Here is a 15924-nt window from a genome sequence, read left to right as displayed (position 1 = left end):
AAACCAATGGTTTCTTATTTCTCCACAAGCAAAACTTACTTATGGAAAAAGAAAGGGGGGAAAATTGCATAATTGGCATGTTACTATTAAACTCAGTGATGTTTGAGGATAGTTTCCATTTTTCAGAAGTTACAGAAATAGTTTTGGTACCCACAGCATGTCAGAGTATGCAGTAAATTGAAGAATTCTCTTTCTCTCTGCAATCAAACTGCATGATGATCAACTGTGAACGTAATTATTGTGTAGCCAAGTCCTTGAATGAGGTGTGAAGGATACATACTCAACCCCTCCAGGAAAGGGATTATTCACAGGGTTCTTCAGTAGTGTTTTTTACTTGTCTGTGGTTTATACGGGTGATCTCCAAAGAGCGAATTGATTGAATATGTTTGTTATAACTTTGCTCAGAACAACAATATAATGTACGTTTTTAGGGTCATACTTGGGTGAGCACAGACGTTTTTGTGGGAAGTCACAGACAAAGGTCTTATCATGTCCAAGAAGGATAGAAGTGTCAGGGGAAATCTTTGAGCAGATCTTTGCAAGACAGAGAAGTTTAATTTGAACCAATCATGAAACAGGATCCCTCTGGGGAGGAACTAGGGCCTGGCAGATTACTGCCAAGTACAATAATCTTGCTGATAGCCTACACATTTATGAAGGCAGGTTTGGTGGGTTTTTTTCCAGCATTTGTGGATAATCTTAGCAGATAGCTCCATACATTTTCTGGAAGACTTTGGATGGAAGAGCCACAGAGGGAAGGACTAGAGCAAATTTCGTAATTGGAATTCAGTGTGAGGGCTTAGAGGGCTAGCATGTATAATTTCTAATGAGAACCAATCCAGTACCTTCAGGATAAATAAAGAGTCCAGAAGAATCAATTGTCAAGGATGTCAGATGGGAAAAGACCCACATCTGAGCTGAGTCCTGGTTCTTCCTGAAGATAACTGATTCCAGAGCAGTTTCTTTTAAAGATTTTTAAACAATCCTACCAGAGTTGATCTGCTTTTTGAAATGGAATCCCAATTGAGCCAGAAGATGATTCTTAAGCCTGGGATGAGGCTGCTGTCCCTTCTCCACCTTGTTCCTGGAATTGCCAAATGAATAATTAATTATGGAACTGCTTTTTAGCAGATAGTGTAGAACGGTCTCTCCTGCCTGGTGTTTAGAGGGATCCCCTGGGAGGTGAAGACCCAGATTGTAATGTTTTCTCACATCAGGTAGGTTGGACACATGACTCATATATCCCCAGTGAGTTTCCTAGTCTCTCAGAATATGATTCATTTTATGTAATTTTAGCCATCTAAAAGCAGGGCTTCTAGTCTGAATTACTGACTACAGAGAAAACTTAGATGCCTAATTAAGAATAAGTGCCTGACTTTAAGACAGTAGAAGTCAGGTGAGGTAAATCTCCCCCTGAGCTACTAGCTATTTTTGTGTCAGTGGTTTTCACCAGAAATTTCATCCTAGACATAAGAATGGTCCTCATCAAAACAAAGAAGTTTCCATTAAATGCCTCCTATTGAAAAAACCCAACATTTTCCAACTGGAAAAATATTGTGTTGAAATATTTCTGGATAGCTCCAATATTCTGAGGAGAGTATGGTGACTGAAAAAGAGTCATGTAAATTAACATAGGTACATCCAGAACATTGTACCAGTTGCTGACATAGCTCCTGAGTTTTTCCTGCCATCTTCTTTTAGTTTCACTCTTAGTAAACACTCACGATTTCTCAGATTGATCTTGCTTTCTCATAAGGTTCAGAATACCCAAAGGCTGGATATTTGGATGGTTCCTCATTATATGTAAAGAAGCATACAGAGTACTTATGGGCTTCTGTTGATTTGTGAGCATATGGGAAGTGTAGACAAAATCCTGTGAATGGTCAGTCCTCTCAGAGGTAAATGATTTGCCATGGGATCCCCCATATGAACTCAACATTACCCTTTTACCCTTTCGCCATCTCATAATCAAAATAGTGACTAGAGGGATATTAGCAGAAACAATGTTTATATTTTTACTTTACCTTTTACAACACCTGTAACAAACTGCTTGCAAAAGATTGGTATCTTCTTATACAGATTGCTTGGGTATATGTATTTTTTTTTCAACAGACAGTTGAAAAGGGAGCATAAAGAATGTGAAAATAGGTCCAGAAATATGGATTTTGAAAGCTGGGTTTTGAAAGTGCAAAAATATGTTTGTGGGTTTCTTATCGCAACCCATACAAAGCGTAGCTATTCAAGTGCTTCATTTCCCTCACTGGAACATAATTGCTTTTAGTCATAGTCTAAAGGGCTCTTTTAGGAACTTATTTTGTCAACTATCTGTCAGTATTTGTAAATGACTTGGAGATGAAGACTGGAAGATGGTAAATATTGTTAAGCATTGCTGTGCATGTTTCTTACAGTGTCCAGGAGGAGCCTTCACACCTAATATGCGAACAACCAAAGAGTTTCCAGATGATGTTGTGACCTTCATCAGAAATCACCCTTTGATGTTTAATCCCATTTACCCAATACACAAGAGGCCATTAATCATCCGGATAGGAGCAGACTACAAGTATACAAAGATTGCTGTGGATAGAGTGAATGCTGCTGATGGAAGATACCACGTCTTGTTTCTTGGAACAGGTAAGATAAACTTCGCAGCAGTCATTTTTTTCCATTGCCTTATAATTTGCAATCAACTCCAATCTGTATGACTTATTCAGAAATGTTCATTTAAATATATTCTCTATCTACAAAAATGTCTCTAGAAATCCATGATTTATATTCTTTTTATTTTCTGTGAATTTTTATCATTCTCATAGACATTAATTATGAGGAAGCTATAAAAAGTATTGATATTAATTTTGAGACAAAAATTAACACTAGTGCATATTGTATTTCATCTAAATTATAATACTTCTCATGTTAGAATTTGATATTCTCCAACATGAGTAAAAATACCAAAATCTGGCTTTCTATTTTTTGTATAGTCTCAAAATCATTCTTTAATATATGCTGCGTAAGCTACTTCTGAAGAAAAACACAATCTGATCAGGATGGTAGAATGCAGAAATAACAACTCTACTAAAATATGGAAGTATTTAGCAGAGAAAAAGAAACAAATCATTGGAGTCCTAGCAGTAGTGGACATGAAGAATTCAATCCAAATATTCTAAGCCAATTTATGTCTAATATAATCTACATTTTGGGTTTAGTTACATTAAAATTCATCTGGTGTTATGCTTCTGAAGTCTGCAGGAAAGAGATGAAATTATTCTCATCGTGATCAATTTTGATTTTTTTTTTTAATATTCAGGTATTAATATTTTTCTGCTTGAAGCAGGCATGCAAGAGTGGCAGTCTGGCTATTCACATCTGGAACTCCCACTGGCTTAACAGGGCATCATCAGTTGATAGGCACAAAGGCTACTCTGTTTTATATAGATGGTTTCAAGTAGAACAGGGGAAAAGAAATCCAGAAGATAAAATATATCTCTGAACATCAGAAAATAATTATGGAAATGGCTTCTGTTGCTTTTATGGTTGACATATTATTGGATCCTGGTTGTTTTCTGCTTGTAGAAACTGTGTCTGCCAGCAAAAGCACATGACACTAGGAATAGCCATCCTGTAATAATAGATGTAGGAAACTGTTGCTAAAAAAATCTCTCCAGAATGTTAGGCTTCTCTAGGGGTAGGATTAAAAGGAACTCTTCTTAGAGAAGCCTCCCCAGCTATCAAGATCAGCAGGGTGCCTTGTCCCAAAGGAAGTCAGCTGCATAGTCTTCTTAGCAGAAGTGTATCCAGCCAGTAGGCTGCTGGAAGGCATTTTTCTCCTGTGTTCAGCTTCTCTCAGGAGTGCCATGTTCAGCTGTGGGCTCCTCTGTCCAAGGAAAATACTGACCTGACGGAACAAGATCAGCTGAGGGACAACTGTAGTGTGTAATGGATGAGAGGATGCTGAGTGAATTGTGTTTATTCAGAGAAAAGTAAGGGGAGATCTTACTGGTGATTACAACAATCTAATGGGAAGGGACAACTATCTAATGCAAAAAAATCAGATCTAGGCTCATCTCAAGGTGCATGGTGTCAGGGTGAGAGTCAATGGACATGAGTTTCAATGTGAGACATCACAATTAGGTATAAGGGAAAAGGTGGTTTGTTGTTTTTTTTTCACCATCACTGTGGTCAAACATTTGCATTAAGGCCCAGAGACATGAATTTTCCTTCCTCAAAGACCCAAAGGATTCAAAACCCAATCCTATGAAGGCCCAAGCAACCAACTCTTAACTGGATCTGCTTTGTGTGAAGGACTGGACTTCTGGAGATCCCCTTCCATCCTGCAGGCTTCTGCTGTTCAACAAAATAGGAAAACAGAAACACTCAGCTCTTGTGTCAAACCTTTTCCAGGTCACCATCTGCTGTACTTTGAATGCTTAATATACTGTAAGGCATAGTCAGGACAGAAGAAGCTCTGAGTAAAGAATTATATTAGGAATTTCATCAGGTTTTGATCTGAGTATTTTTGGTTTTTTGGTTGGCAGTTGATAAATGACTTGTAAGGTGTTCTTGAAGTTCTCTTTGATCCTGTTTGCAGAGACATTGGAAACTACCAACTTAAGCTAATTATGACAGGGTTTTCTTGAAGTGAGGGTTTTTTCCCCACTCCCTAACTTGTAACCACATTTTGGTTTTAGTTTAATTAATGCAGCTACAGTTCTTGACTTTGGCACACTTTACTAGGGTAATTTTCCTCCATTTCTACAGAAGAAAATAATCTTTCTATATATCTGTAGACAAATTAGAATTGTTACTACATTTTGTTCGTACTACTCTTATGCAACTCCACAAATACTCATATTAAGGGAGGTCGGGTTTTCTGTTAACTTTATTCCTTGCTAAATCATTGTGTTTAGCCAGAGTAGTAGTTTGGTAGGCTAGTACACATATTTGAAATGAACATTCTATGCATTTTTTTTTATAGTGCACGATTTTTAAAAATGCTGTATAATGATCTAATGCTAATGGGAGTAAAATTCTACTAAATGTCAGTGGAAAAGGTAAGACATAGGTTTCCAAACAATATAGGATTCTTAATGTGGCAGTGATAGGTTTTGCTAGCAATTCATTGAAAATTTGAACTGTGATTGAAAATGCATAGTGCTGATACTTAGCATTTCTGTAATTCAGCGAGAGATACAGTTCTGTTCATTTCATACTTTAATTAGTTTCTGACTGTTTTTAGGTAATCAGCATGGCCTTGCACATACACTTGTGATTCATTAAAAACATTGACTTAATTAATCTTGTTCTTACATTTTGCTAATTCTCCTCTGTATCAGCAGAGGGTTCATTATGGGCAAATACCTAAACTGCAGCTCTTGATACTATGCATTCTTTGCTTTATCTTCTTCACAACTCTGGAGCTGAGGATTATTGTCTGCTTTCTGTTTAGTTGGAAGGGAGGAATTATTTTTCTTGAGAAAGACACAGGACGTTAATGTCTTCCAAGGGCTTCTTCAGAAGGTTCAGTGTAAGTTACTGCATTTCTCAGGCCTTTTAAATAATAGTGATCAAGTTTCAGCCACCAAGAGGAGAAACTGGTTTTCTTTATTCTCTCCTTTCTGTGAGACTCAGGAGGATTTGATAGAGATATTAACTGTCAAAAGGAATGCAGAGGGGATTTGCGTTGGTGTCAGCTTGTCCCATCAAATGCAAAAAGCACATTGTATAGGGAAATTTCATGTGATAATTTCCTTGGGAGCCTAGACCCCAACAGCCAGAGACAATGGGACTTGACACCTGGTGACAATTACAGTCAGCTTGGATGATGAGTTAGTGCTGCTGAACTGAGATGTTGCCAGCCATGTCTGTCACTGTCAGTGACCTGTCTCATGCTTGAAATTGGAGTGTTTTATGTCTTGCCAGATGCAGAGCACACAAAATGTTCAGCTTTTCTTCCCTTCCTCTGTAGCCTCAGTAATAAATCAGTTCCTAAATGCAAGTGAAGAATAACAGAAGTATAAAGATCCAAGAACCGCAGTGGTTTTCATCATGTAGCCATGGTATGGGATGGTATAGGCAGCTGTGTAATTTTTTTACATTAATGTGAACTAAATGTAGTGCTTCCTTTGTGCACCCAGACAGTAGTGCTGAGCTCTTTTGGACTGGTTCATGCCCAAAATTGGTTAGTACTTTGCTTTTCTCTCTCACTCACCCACATAGCTAAAAAAATAAGTCCCAGGGACGGATATTGTTCTCACAGCATTCCACCTGTTTTTTCAAATAATAGCAATCTCCTTTTTTTCCCCTGTGTTTTTCAACCTGAAGAGTCCCAAGTCCACCCAAAGGGATCTCTTCACCCTCCTCTGAAATGAGTCAGTTTAGAGAAAGTCTTTAAAAATAGAAAGTAGTGCTACAAGTGCTGTGTACTTCCTCCTCCCAAACAGAAACCTGAGGTACAATTTAATGTAATCACTCACTTGCATATCTGAAAAGGGAGGTGCTGATGATACTTTTTCCCTATGAAATGAGTTATAACATAAGCCGTTCAGGAATTTGGGGTTAGAGTTCTGCTTCAGTAATCCCATTTCTGTGGTAGGCCAAGACTCAGTCCTCCAGTTTTTGATTCACATTAGAGTTTTACTCTAATTACTTTACTCATTTTAGTTATATCGAAAGAACCCAAGCCTTCAACATTTTCCTTTTATCCTTTGGTAGATGGCTTTCCATCTCAGTTTTAAGAAAAGCAGTAAAACAGCATGAGAACATTTTCCTGAGATTAATATTTATTTTTTAAGCATGCCACCTACTGCTTGCAGCACGAAAGCCTTTGTTCAATGTACACACAGATTGCACAACCAAAAGATTATGCATGGATTTTTTTATTGCTCTGGGTGTTATGAAAATATTTAAATGTCTGGGTCAAACCTGGGTACATTAAACAGCCATGGGCACTGCTAGGATTTTTTTCATCTTCTTGCTACAAAGACAGGAAACGTTTTTGTGGAAAGAGATCTAAGTTGCTGTCGTGAAAAGGCACTTCAGATTTCAGTGTGGCTTATTCAGATGATTAATGTGGGCCACATGCATCTGATGTGGCGTGATGTTGATTGATGTTTCTTATTATCTTTTATCCTCTGATGCAACACTTATTTTCACAGTCTGGATGCAGTGAGTGCCTTCAAAGTATAGGGTTGTAATACTCATTTTCATGGTGTTACATGATGCCTGTCTTTTTAGAAAACTAGCCCTTGCTGACAACAGTAGCCTCCAGTAATGTAATAGCCAAAATACTGTAATGAGCTACAGATTCTAACAGAGAGAGATAATCTGTTCAGAAGAGCAAGCTTGCCTCCCAGAGAAATACTGAATGTCGCTTCGTGACTGCGAGCTTGGGAAGATGATGTTGCACAACAGCATCACAACAGGCAGCAAGCACAGTTTCCTTCTTCCTCTTGGTCATACTGCCTGCGTAATTCAAAATGTTCCATCGGCCAACTCATAAAAGCCTTTTTTATTGCCTTTTAAGAAGATACGTAAGTTAAGAAGGTGTTCCTTCACCTATTTCATTTCCCCTGATAAATTTTTGTTCAGACAAGCTCAAAGTGTGTTCCAGAAGTTTGACCAAGCTGTGACTGTGTGAAAGTTTTGCCTTCAAGTGTGAGCTCCTTAGACATTTGTATCTGCCTTTTTTAAATTTTGGTGCAACTTGAAATGACTTTACAAAGTTTCATAGCATTACTATAAGCTGGAAAAAGTTCACACCCATTTGACAGATGAATGAAGTGAAGCACAGAGAGGTTATGTGGCTGTGGTGGAAGCCCTGACTTTGAGCAGACAACTAAGAGAATATGCAGGCCCTGACTGCTACCCTGTCACCAACTTAGGTGCTGTGGTGAGACAGCATATACTCAATCAGAGACATTTTAAGTGTTCTGAAAACTATTTTCTTTTTGGTTTGTAATTTTATTTTTGCATCAGGTTCAAATCAGATTAGAGACCAAAATAATTACGCTGCAATGAGGCTCACAGGTATAACACAGGGATAAGTGCTCAGAGTGTTTTCAGCAATGTCTGACACATCAGGGAGGGGATTCATTGCAGGAGGCCTCTGTGAAAATCCTGGCAGGATAGCAGTTGTTGTCCATCACAGTCATTTTTCTATGGTGAGGAAAAGTCACTTTTTAATTTGTTGTTCAGTTTGTGCATGTGCCATGGCTCAAGGGTAGATGGGTCTTGACTCTCTTTGAGGATAACAGCATTTACAACTGCAGTGTTTACACAGGGCTGGAGAAGAACAGCTAATAGAAGCACAGAGAATGAGATCTGAATTCAGACCTGCAGATTCAGCTTCTGGAATAGATTCCAGCCAAACACCTTTGTCTTTTCCATTGCTGTTCATTAAGCTTTGCTTTTTCCATTGCCCATGGTCAGCTAGACTAGGAATTAGGGTAATCAGTCATAGTCCAACTGGTACCAGTGAAGCTTAGCTGATTAATACCAGTCCAGAATCATACCCTGCATTTCAAGTAAGTTCTGGTTTTGTTGTTTTTGGGGTTTTTTTCCTTTATCATTGTTATTATTGTTGTTACTTATTTGTCTCTCCTTCCTTGGACCATTTATTGCAGTGCCTTCTTTTTCCATTTATTTTCCACTCTGCATACTCTCTACAGCATTTTTTAGCCTACAGGATGTTAGCACTTCGCTCCCTTGCTGTTCCCTCTTTCTTAGTCCTCTCTGAGGGAACGTGATCTTAATAACATTGTCTTCCACATCCAGCTGGGAGACTGCAGTTGTTCAAGCAGCTCTGAAACAGAAAACCAATCATAATGAATTGCCATTGTCTTCTTGCTGTCAGCTTGAGGGAGATTCCTTCTTGTTTGTCCGTCTGCTCTCAGCTCCCAAGCTGCTGGGCTGACACAAGGCTGCAAACAGCTCCCAGTGAAAAGTCAGGGAAGTGGTGAGCATAAATCTGCCTCTTCACTTCATAGATTCTACTGGTGAATTGATATTCTGGAGGCACAATAGTCTTTTTTTTTTTTTTTTTTTTTTTTTTTTTGTGACTATGTGAAATCGTAACAGTGTAGAAATATTTGCAAGTGGATTTCTGGAATTAACAAGTAAACGGTGAGGGATGGTATCCTGTTCACTTTTATCATTTTACAATTAGCTTATAATTTCATACATTGACCTAGACATGAAAAGATTTGACTTACACTTGTTTGATGATCTCTTATGCCTGGCTTACAATGTAAAAGGTTACGTATTATAAAATACAGTGGGAAACAGCTCAGGCACTGCTACTTTGCATATTACTCCTGCATAGCACAGTTCTGCATCCTTTCCAGCCTTCCTTCTGACCCAGGGAATTTATTCTGCTGCTTCACCATTAGAGGAAATAAGAAAAACTCAGATGTACCTTAAGCTTTCTGACACAAACCTGTATAACTGCTTGATTTGTCAGCTGCTGTGCTTTTGGGGAAGACATTAATACTAATGAGTAATGAATAAGAACTGTTTTCTGGGCACAAGTATTTGTTTTTCATTTATGAGGGAGCAGGCTGAGAAACAGTAGAAAAACTATATGAGGGGTGGAGGGCTATTGCCTATAAGCCATGTATTATTAGAATTGTGATATATTTATAAATATATGTAGAGACTATTGAAATTCCTCTTTTTAAGTGTATTCATGAATGAATAGCTTTTTATTGCATACAACATCATATTGATTTTAAATGTTGTATTAAGTTTACTAATGCCTTTAAAACAATGGAACATTCCTTTCTGCAACAATCTGTCCCTCAGGGTGCAATACTGAGTCAAACCTAATGGCAAAATATTGAGTCAAAGGGAATGAATAGCAAGGTAAACAGTCCTTAACTCTGTGTATTTGGCGGGGTGTGACAAAAAGGCAGATAGAAAACTAGTTTTCAAACAGGAAAGTTTATTAGGACACAAGGACTTGGCGTCAGGCATTATCAGTATTTTCCATGCCAATGCCCAGGATAAAATCTCCCCTTAGGTTCTGATTTCAGTTTGAGGCAATGTTTGAGGAGCAAAGACAATTTAGGAATTTTAAATGTGTGGCATGTGCTAATGGATCATTGAAATGAACCAGTTCTTAAGAGCCTCAGCAGCTTCACATTCCTTTGCAGGTAAGGTCACTGTCAACATGCTTAGTGCCCTGCATGTCAGGGTCACAGGTAGTTGACACTGAAAGCAGCTGAAAAAAAAAAAACAACAAACCCCACAAAAGGCAGCGATCTCTTCCTAGAGGTCTGTTACAGTATTTTTTATGGTATAGTTTAATCTTAGAGGGAGGCCATTGATAAAAGGATGCAAAAAAGCAGAAGTAGACTGGACTTAAGCTGTGTATGTTTGTTGGTGGGTTATTCCCTTTAGTGAACGCAGAACTGTGCACAGGTGCACATGCACACACTTCTCCTTAGCTTCAACGAGGGATGCATCTGAAGTAGTTTAAAGCTTCAATGACTCTGGCAAGTTAGTAAATCTCTGTCCCACAGCTTTGCTAATACTGGCAGCCAGTTTAGACCACAGGTGTGCTACCTCAAGATTTACTTTCAATAAAGTTTCTTTGGAAGGAACTGGTTTATTGTGCCATTGTATAGTGAAAATAAATGTTCTCCATAGAAAATTCTTAAGAAAAATTCATGCCTAAAATGCCCTGAGCATGTACAATTGATAGCTGCATATATTAAGTCTTGACAACTTTGAATCTATCTTTTCTTCTTCCGTTTAAACACAAAATACTGATATGTGTGCTCTGTGATTGGTCAGGTCATTACATATCAATATTGAGCCTTTAAACCTTATTTTTAAAAAATAAAATATATTATTATTTTCTGGTGTCCTCCAGGGAAATAAGAAGATGTAAATGATTTACTGTAACCAACTTGTCCTGTAGGTCCAGCTATGGATTTTAGTCACTGACCTTAAAAATAAAAGCAAAATTGTCCTTGCTCAGTCTGCATTGTCCATATCAAGAACTGCCAAACAGGAATCTGAGATTTCCTTTCCCTGGTCAAAAAGTCATAAAAATGCTTGCAGATATTTACCTATATTATGCTATACTAATGTTTTACTAACCACACAAGTTTAAACTTCTGAAGGCTGAACAGAATCTGTACCATGCGATCTCATTCCTCAGAATCAGTACTGAGCAAATAAATTCATTCTACCCAGAATAGTTTCCGGGCCATTCAGTCAAGAGGAATTCTATGTGCTGGTTTTTCTCCAAGTGAAAATGCTTGTCCTTTTGATTCCCCCTCAGTATGCCTTTTCTTTGGTGGCTATCTCAGCCTTTAAGAGCATTCAGAGGTGGACCCTTCCGTCTCATATATATTATTTCCACACAAGAAACTTGCAAAACTAGTAACAAGAAACCCTCTCACTTACCACATTCAACCTACAAAAACGCTGCCACTGCCCTACCCTCCTTACTTCCTCTTTTGGTCTGATTTGGGCTAAGAACAGTATTTTGAGAGAGCAGCCATGCTTGAGTAGCTACAGTATCTTGACCTTGCTTTTTCTTTTTTCCTTATGGACTAAAATGTTAACTCCTACCAATATGGAACAGACTTAATTAATCTTTGACTTCCCCCCCCAAAAAAATAAAAAGTTTATACTTGGTTTAGCTGTTTTTGGAAGTTTCACCTTTTACATTGTCAACTGTTATTATATTTATTATTGAATATGAATATATAACACATTCTGTAGCAGCTCCTTTTTACCTGTTTATATCTCTGTGTCTTTAAGATCATTAGAAAGGTACTGCTTCTGCCTGCCTGTCTGTACAGCAACTAGTGCAGAAGATACAGGTTTTGGTTGGTCTTTTTTAGTAGAATGTAAAAGTGATGGTAGTACCTCAAATCTTACCAAAATTTCTTCATGTTCATATGTAAAAATAATATTATATAGGGTATTCCTATATGAGGAAACATCTCATGGTCCTTTCTGACCCCAAAATGTAGAAATTTGTGAACGTTTCCCTACCCTTCTCTCTGTGATAATGCTCACTTTGATGGTACTTTGTTTTAATATGATAATAGTTCATATGTGTTTTTCTCTCTCTCTGTCTCAGCCACGTGTTCTCACTTTTCCTCATATTTTCCAGATCAAGGAACTGTGCAAAAAGTTGTTGTCCTACCCACCAACTTCTCTGCAAGTGGAGAACTCATTTTAGAAGAGCTGGAGGTTTTTCAGGTTTGGCTTGCTCCTACTTTTATTCTTCCAACATGTATGTTCACACAAACACTTTGTTCTAGGAGGCTTTGGCAAGGGCAATTGAGACTTGATAAAAGCTCAAATAAATGTGCATACTGCCAGCTTGATACCCACATAAAGAGGAATATCAAGTATCCACTGTTACAAACCCTATAGCTAGCTTAAGTCCCTTTTTCCCCCTATATTTGAGTTGGGCAAATGGTGGTATGCAGCCTTAAACGCTGTAAAGGGTTTTGTCATGGTCTTTTCTCTTTCGTTGAGGGGATACAAAAAGGAAAATTTAAGTTTTTTATCTAGACAAAGAGCATTAACAGTGTCTTTAAGAAAAGGAATACACCCCGTGTGTTAACCCTCATAAAGACATAATTAGTCTTCCTAGGCTTTTGTTGGAGACTGCCCTTTAAAAAAGATATGAGTAACACTGTCTGAAGAGTACTCTTCACCCAAGTATTAGTAATTCCATTTACTGAAAGGTAAATTGATACAGCAAACAGATAGGTGGACAGAGGAATCCTGATCCAAAACCTAGTTTCTGGACCTCTGTGCACAAACTTTTTTTCCTGAATCCTCAATATTATGATATCATAACCTCTGTTGTTGCAGTCTGTGCAGGTATCACAGCAGTATTTTGATGAGTCTCTCCAGGAGAGGAGGAATGAGATCACTGGCTGTGTGCTAATAAATATTGAGAGTAAGCAAAGCACTGATTCCTTTCCAGACTATAAGCAAGGAAAGGAGAATGCGGCATCAGGTCCAATGGTGCATTTGACCTTGAGTCTTCAGACAGTTCATGAAATACTACAGCAGCTCTAAAGTCCTTTAAATCTTTGCCAGTTCTCATGATTAACAGCCAGTTTTCCTAGTCCTGGCCTCCTTGCTCTGCTTGTAATCCACTACAGTTAATCCTGGACTAGAATCGGGTTTCCTTTGTGACTGAGGAAATGCTAAATCTTAAAAAACTGCTGAATATTTTAATTGCTATCAGTTTTATAATTAGTTTGGATTAGAATAATTAATTGCTTCTCTTGCTTAAGGCAATGAATGTGACAATTCCTTTTCCAACTCTTTAACATTTGATTTGGACACAGATAATAATAGACTGGGTGATGACACACAGTAGTATCCAGTACTGCCTTGAGTAAATGAACATCCAGTAACACATAGGCCATTTTTAATATTCCACTCATTGATAATCTGAAAGTATATGTTGGATGGTGCCCAAAATGTAGATAATGTGTAGGAGAAATATGGCATACTCTGATCTGGATCATGTGGTAAATATCCATGAGCTATTGTATGATTTTTCTTTATAATTATTGCCAAAGAACAAGCATTGTTTTGTATTACAAAGTGAGAGTAATGGCTTCAAAACACATGGCTCCTATACTGGTGAGGTAGCACAGATGGAGGTTGATTAGAAGTGTAAAAATCTTTTTGGTGCACATGATTAACAATAATGCAGCTGAGTTTAACTAACACATTGTGAGACATTGCTTGTATTTATGTCATTTGTTTAGCTCTGAAAATAGCAAAAAATTAGTAGGAGTGAGTGATGCCTTTCCAAACTATGAAAAGTTATAGTTTTCTTAGATATGGCTTTGGTTTTTTTGAATTTCAAATTTTCATGTTGGACAGGATTAACAAGAGTTCTTGTAAATGCAGTTTGGAATTTTGTCTTTTCAGAGTAATACTCCTATAACAACAATGAAGATTTCATCTAAAAAGGTAAAGAAAAGTGGAATGCTTACTTAATGCTTATTAATTGATAAATAAATGACATAAAGATGTTAGAATACCAATTGTTGTGTAGCATACTAAATACAGGCATATTTTTTTATAAAGAGTATAGAGAAAACATGACAAGTTTGCATGAGTTGTTTATATGCCCCACACACTAAGATGAAACAATTTCTTTTTAGTATGTAAAGCAAATGTCCCTCAATATTTTACAAAACTACTAGCACATAAACATTATTCACCAAATTTAATTCAGTGTAATTTTTTAAGTTTTTGACAAAAAGATAAAGGGAGTTTCAAGGTTTCTGTTCAACATTAATTTATATTTTAACAAAAATGGATTGATGGTTTCTTATTAAAAAAAAAAATAATAATTTTGGCCCTGATTTTGGTGATGGCCTATTCACTTTGAACTTCTTTTGCAAAAGCTCTCATTTATTATAAAAGTTCTGTTGGCTTATTTTTTTCCAGGTATATAAAGCTATCAGAATCTGACCCTAAGCCTCAACATAATCTCTAGCTTTTATGTCTTGGAAATTTATGCACTGGAGATTCCAATGAGGAACTCTGCATAATATTTATTGTAGTGATTTTATGCAGTGAAAATACATAGTTCAAAGGCTTGAGCCAATAATCCTTACTGAATAAGAACAAAGTTCTCATATCTGACCAATATTAACTCAGCCTGTCTGCCACAGAACAGAACAATGACACTCAATGTCCAAAAAACATTAACATTCCCCAGTCTTTCTACGTATATTCTAACAGGAAGGTGGAAATATTATAGGCCTGTTCACCTGGGAGATTACTGTTTATCTTGGCATTTTATATATATTAGTGGCTCCCCTCTTGGTCTTGAGTTAATTCCAAAATTAATTGGAAGGTTTTTAGGTGTCTTGAGTGAAACTTCTCCACATCTCAAAGAAATCTTTACATTTCCTTCTACAGCAACAGCTGTATGTGAGCTCAGATGAAGGGGTCACCCAGGTGTCCTTGCATCGCTGCCACATCTACGGGACCGCCTGTGCTGACTGCTGCCTGGCCCGAGACCCCTACTGTGCCTGGGATGGCAACTCCTGCTCCAGGTTTTATCCCACAGGGAAAAGGTGAGCAGCACGTAGCAGCCAAGTGAAGTCTGCAAGGAAAAAAGGCTTTTGTGCTGCTATGCAGCCTGGGGTGTTGTAATGCAGTGGGGAAGTTGAATGTCGTTCCTTTCAGGAGCGTGTTCAGACAACAGCTCTGCACCTATTGTGCTTGGCATTGTTCATAGGAGTGTATGCTGCAAGAGTGTATGTTAAAGACCTTGCCTTTTCATATTTAAAGTTACAGACTGGAAAAAAACATTCCTAATCATAAATATTAACCCTTCTAGCTCATGCACACAAAATTATTGAAGCATTTGTTCCCTTTGCTTAAATTCTGTTGCTCACTATGGGTGTAGTTATGATAGCCCTAACTAGAGCAAAATATCTCTTGGGCTGTCTGAGAAATAAAGTGTCTTCTTTTTTTTTTTTTTTTTTTTTTTCTGTTCCTCATTTGCTCCTAAATAATAAGAACTGTTTCCTGGGAAATTTTAGGTAAATGTGATTTCCATGTAATGCCTGCAGATTTGGAGTTTTTGACATAAGATTTATTAATGCAGACAGTGAAAGCAATTTCTTTTTAATTTACAACAGAGCTAATAGTCCTTCTCATAATTCTTATGCAAAACAGGAGCCTCTTTCCTCCTCCCAAGGGCAATATTTAATAGCAGGGAGCTGCAGGGAGCTCTTGGATTACTAAAATTTCACTTCATAAAAAACAAAGCTACAGAATACACAATGAGGTATTACTGCAGAGGAGACAAACCTTTCAGGTGTGTGTCAGTGCTTTACCCACTCTGTGCCACTGTGCTTACTGCCTGCATCTGAGCTGCAGATGCAGAAGACCAGAGACAATTACTGGGCATCATTT

The 15924-nt window shown here is 37.7% G+C and overlaps 1 protein-coding gene across 2 annotated transcripts in view; it reads left to right on the top strand.

Annotated features, from left to right (window-relative positions):
* SEMA3C (semaphorin 3C) overlaps positions 1–15924 on the top strand; it is a 114573-nt gene that overhangs the window by 89370 nt on the left and 9279 nt on the right. For both annotated transcript variants that reach the window (XM_071734042.1, XM_071734043.1), the window contains exons 12-15: positions 2409–2631; positions 12125–12213; positions 13918–13959; positions 14920–15077. In XM_071734042.1, the coding sequence (XP_071590143.1) occupies positions 2409–2631; positions 12125–12213; positions 13918–13959; positions 14920–15077 (512 nt within the window). The remainder of the gene's footprint in view (positions 1–2408; positions 2632–12124; positions 12214–13917; positions 13960–14919; positions 15078–15924) is intronic.

This window comes from Heliangelus exortis, chromosome 1 (genome assembly GCF_036169615.1).
Source record: "Heliangelus exortis chromosome 1, bHelExo1.hap1, whole genome shotgun sequence".
In the NCBI taxonomy this organism is placed as follows: Eukaryota; Metazoa; Chordata; class Aves; order Apodiformes; family Trochilidae; genus Heliangelus; species Heliangelus exortis.
This window is presented reverse-complemented; position numbering and strand designations above follow the sequence as displayed.